General features: G+C 32.2%; 2 protein-coding genes across 3 annotated transcripts in view; one reads left to right on the top strand and one right to left on the bottom strand.

Annotated features, from left to right (window-relative positions):
- Positions 1–1,210: 1,210 nt before the first annotated feature.
- On the bottom strand, positions 1,211–2,779 carry LOC117109093. The gene is made up of 3 exons (XM_033251334.1): positions 2,666–2,779; positions 2,377–2,417; positions 1,211–2,232 (listed from the first exon to the last, which is right to left on the bottom strand). Exons 2-3 carry the CDS (start codon positions 2,390–2,392, stop codon positions 1,211–1,213), a joined length of 1,038 nt encoding a protein of 345 aa, XP_033107225.1. The 5' UTR covers positions 2,393–2,417; positions 2,666–2,779.
- Positions 2,780–3,146: 367 nt separating this feature from the next.
- Positions 3,147–4,564, top strand: part of LOC117109092 (cell surface A33 antigen-like) — a 50,731-nt gene continuing 49,313 nt past the window's right edge. The window contains exon 1 of one of the 2 annotated variants that reach the window (XM_033251333.1): positions 3,147–3,326. Coding sequence is in view for 1 of the 2 variants with exons in the window: in XM_033251332.1 (XP_033107223.1) it covers positions 3,270–3,295 (26 nt within the window). In the remaining variant the exon portion in view is untranslated. The remainder of the gene's footprint in view (positions 3,327–4,564) is intronic. The other variant, XM_033251332.1, reaches the window with a different exon arrangement.

The raw sequence follows: 4,564 nt of genomic DNA, 5'->3' as shown, positions 1-4,564 counted from the left end.
TTTCTTTCTTTTACGTTATAAATGTAAAAGAGTGAATGCAAGTAATGTTTCTGTTATTGCATTTTTCTTTGTATCAAGAATGATCAACTAACAAATATAGAAAAATTGATATAAAAGGGTACATGCGAATAGTTTTTCCTTTTCTGTTATTATAAGTATAAAACGGTAAATGCAAGTAATATCTCTGTTATTGCATTTTTCTTTATATCAAGAATGATCAACTAACAAATATAGAAAATTTGATATAAAAAGGTACATGCAAATATTTTTTTCTTTTCTGTCATTTCTTCTTATGTATTTCTTTCTTTTATGTTATAAATATAAAACAGTAAATGCAAGTAATGTTTCTGTTGTTGCATTTTTCTTTATATCAACAACGATTAACTAAAAAAATATAGAAAATTTGATATAAAAAGGTACAAGCAAATTTTTTTTCCTTTCTGTCATTTCTTCTTATGTATTTCTTTCTTTTATGTTATAAATGTAAAACAGAAAATGCAAGTAATAATTCTGTTTATTGCATTTTTCTTTGTATCAAGAATGATCAACTAACAAATATAGAAAATTTGATATAAAAGGGTACATGCGAATATTTTTTCCTTTTCTGTTATTATAAGTATAAAACGGTGAATGCAAGTAAAGTTTTTGTTATTGCATTTTTCTTTATATCGACCATGATCAACTAACAAATATAGAAAATTCGATATAAAAAGGTACATGTAAATATTTTTTTTCTTTTGTTATTAAAAATATAAAACAGTAAATGCAAGTAATGTTTCTGTTATTGCATTTTTCTTTATATCCAACAACGAATAACTAAAAAATATAGAAAATTTGATATAAAAAGGTATATGCAAATATTTTTTTCTTTTCTGTCATTTCTTAGACCAACAAAAGCAAAAAATAAAAATTTTTAGTAACAGTATACAATGATAAATGCAAGTTGTCTACAATTGCATTATTCCTCACACTCACAATTTAAGCAAGCAATATAAACTAATAAATACATGTAGTGTTTTTGTGCACTACTGTAGTGTGTTTTCCTAAAATAAACAATTTAATAAAGAAAATTAATTAAAAAAAAGATATGAATCTATATTTTTGTGAATGCATTATTGGAAATTAAAAAAACAGATATAAAACTCTAATAATGCATGGAATGTCATGTAATTTACAAGTCATCACTGGTGAAAGCTTTGATATTGTGGAGTTAGTTTGTTACAGCGTCATATTCGATTTGTAGATCGTCATCCAGATTTAGAAGAGCTTCTGTGATTTCGTCTTCTGTGCATGATCTCTGAAGATTGCATAATGAAAGCAACAAGTTGAATTCACTGTTGAAAACTGAGAGACGTAGTGTTTTCTTCTGATTTGTGACAAAGATGATTTTAAGGTGCCAGTCATCGTTGCATGATTTTATACGCACAATCATTTTACATTTTGGGCAGTTGCCATTTTGGTTATTTTTTGGGATAATATTTGTTCCACAAACAAGGCAGATTTTAGACTTTGAAAGGTTGGCAATGCCACAGATGTTTCCAGTAGCTTCTACTATTGTATCAGGAATAACTTCCGCTTCTGGCAGTTTCTCTTCATACTCGCAAGTGGATGTGCAGGAATATTCATTGATGTTTTTTGGGGGGTTAAGATAGCGTTCCTTAAATTGGTTGTCTTTAACTCTGATGTTTTTGAAAATATATGTCTCACCGTCTTTGACCGAATCAACTTGATCCTCCCACAGCAAAATTTTGATTTGTCCGGTAGGATCAAGTAGGATTCCTTCCTGCTTTCTCAGTACTTGATTTAGTTTTGTAGTGATTCTTTTTACACTTCCTAAGCTGTGTACTTTCGCTTTTATTGTAACAAATTGTTCTGGTATAGCGTTCTTAATCGTGTTCAATGAAGTGATTGTGTCTGTTGGCACAGAGACTGGTGTGAACATTTGTTCTTCTGAAAGCACAGTGGATGTTATATTGGTTTGTTGGTGTATGATAACGTCCGTGCCTGTGGGACTAGAGTTAGTACGAAAGTGCTCTATCTTGACTGGTACTTTTTGATTTTGGAAATTGGTCATTGTTGGTCTTTTGTTGGGAGAGAAACAAACACCTCGTTTTGTTTTTGATTTTGTATGGACATTGAAGTTAAAGTACTTCTTACTTCCACTGTTTTTCATTGGTGAGACATTTGTAATATATCCCAACATTTTTTCCTCAGAACCTTGGGATGAAGTGCCTGTTGATAATAAGGAAATATTGCTAGCGTTAATTTTTATTGCTTATTTATTATTAAGAATACAATGCACTCTATTTTTCTTTTTCTAAAAATATTTATAAAAAAAGGAAGTGTTATAAGAGGTATTTAAAAGAAAAAACTTACTACTTTCTTGATTCATCTTTTTTGTTGTATTTCTTGCTAATCTAGGGGAAAAAATAATACAACAATTATGATTTTAGTGTAAGATTAACAAAAGTATGTTTTCAAAGCTTTTAAAAATATTGATGGTCTGGTCTTTATTGGCAGTTTGAGTATTGTATGTCTTTTTGATGATTACATTTTAGTAAAAAATTTGTTGATATTTTTATAATTAGTTCATTCAAGAGTAAAATACCGATCTGAGGTTATTAATTATTAAAGATTTATTTGTTTAAAAATCAAATTTATTTACCATAAATATTTTATTCTTGTGCCTGATTAAATTCATTGGATGCCAGTTGTGCTAACCTTTCTTCTTCATCAAGTCTGTATTTTAAATTTGATGATAATTTTATGCTTGTTAAACGTTCAAATGTCATTGGTTCAATAACACATGATGTCAATGATTTTACTCTACTAATTGCAACATAAGATATACCAGGAGTTTTTTCAGATTGACCAATGTCAATCCAGGCTTTTTGAAGAGTAAGACCTTGGCTTTTATGTATTGTAATAGCATATGCTAATTTAAGAGGCAATTGTTGTCTCTCATGAACCCCATCATGTGTTTGAACAGTCACAGTCACTGGACACACTGGTACACAAGATTTTAGAGTATTGCTGATAGATGGGCCTTTGTAGTCATCAAACTGAACAATAACAGCCACAGGCAAGTCAGGTGGTTCATTGTTATGGTGATACACAAAATCAATTATTGTTCCAGTAGCCCCGTTACAGAGACCAACATGTGGCCACAAGTTCATTGTTAGCATTACTTTTGCATTCTTTGCAAGAAATAATATTGGTTGTAGACCGGAAAAGTCTTCAGAAGCTATTTTCTTTGCAGTGGGCGAAGAATGACATGCATTTATGGAAGCTACAGGTTGCTGTAATTTGATAAGTTGATCACAATTGTATGTATGAACTTGAGCATTGAGATAGAAGAGCCTGGTAGCATCATTAAATGTGATAAGATCTCTAATGTTTGTTGGTTGTCGAGTTAACAGAGTTTCCCAATCTGTGCGTGTGGTATCTCCAACACGTAATCTCAATAGCAAATTTCTGAATTGTTGTTGTTCTGTACTAACACCTTGCACTCTTTGATTAACAGTTAGTCTAACAACTTTATTGAACATTCTGTAAGTTTGGTATCCCTGTTCACCAATAGCAGTTGATGGTTTAGGATGATAAAGTGGTTTGTCTGCCACGGGGGGCAACTGTCCTGGATCACCAGTTAAAATGAATGATTTTCCCCCAAGAACTTGGTCATACATGCCAGTAGCTTGTTTGCAACGTCTGTCAATCCAACCAAACATAGTTTGGCCAAGCATAGAATATTCGTCAATCACAATGTAGTCAATACCATTAAGGGTTTCTTGTAATCCAGATAAGGATTTACCTGAAAGATCTTTGTTCCCTCGGGATCAAATTGGTAATTTCAAAAAGGAATGAATTGTGACACCTCGAATGTTATAAGATGCCTTTCCTGTTGTAGCAGTAACTGCACATCTACTGTGCAAAAGGTTATGAATTGCATTAATAAGATAGCTTTTACCTGTACCGGCTACACCTAATATGATCAAATACAATGGTTTTTTCTCTGGAGTCAGGTTTTCAGAATGTTTTTTTTAAAATATCATATGCAAGTTGTTGCTCTTTACTGAAACTGTTTGTATTTACTACATCATAGTCTTGTTGTACAACAATAGTTGAATGTTCTTTTGTGGTTTTAATCCAAGTAGGCATTTCACCAATTTGTTGATTGGTGTAGCTGGCTCGACCTTGATGCCAATTATGATTTGTCTGTGTTATTTCATAATTTTCAAATGAAGTGTAAAGATCAGATATGATCATCCATTCTTCACGCTCTGTAGCTTGGTTCACGTCGAACTTTATCTAGATATACCCGTCTTGAAACATGATACGATAATCCCCTAATTGCGTTCGATGCCAAGTTAGAGCCAGATAATCAGCCAGCCAGTTTCAGGCCGTTGACGTCACACGGTCGAAAGGCTTGTTTAATAAAACATCTACTGTATTTTACGAACCTCTAGTACCAAGTGGTATTCGTAGAGAAGGTGTGAGTTTCCACTACCTAACCTAGCCGACCAGTATGAACCAACGACCAGTGCAGCAGCGTGTTCTATTGCAA

This window comes from Anneissia japonica, unplaced genomic scaffold, assembly GCF_011630105.1.
Source record: "Anneissia japonica isolate Jap-2015-1 unplaced genomic scaffold, ASM1163010v1 scaffold287680_len86471_cov109, whole genome shotgun sequence".
NCBI lineage: Eukaryota > Metazoa > Echinodermata > Crinoidea > Comatulida > Comatulidae > Anneissia > Anneissia japonica.
This window is presented reverse-complemented; position numbering and strand designations above follow the sequence as displayed.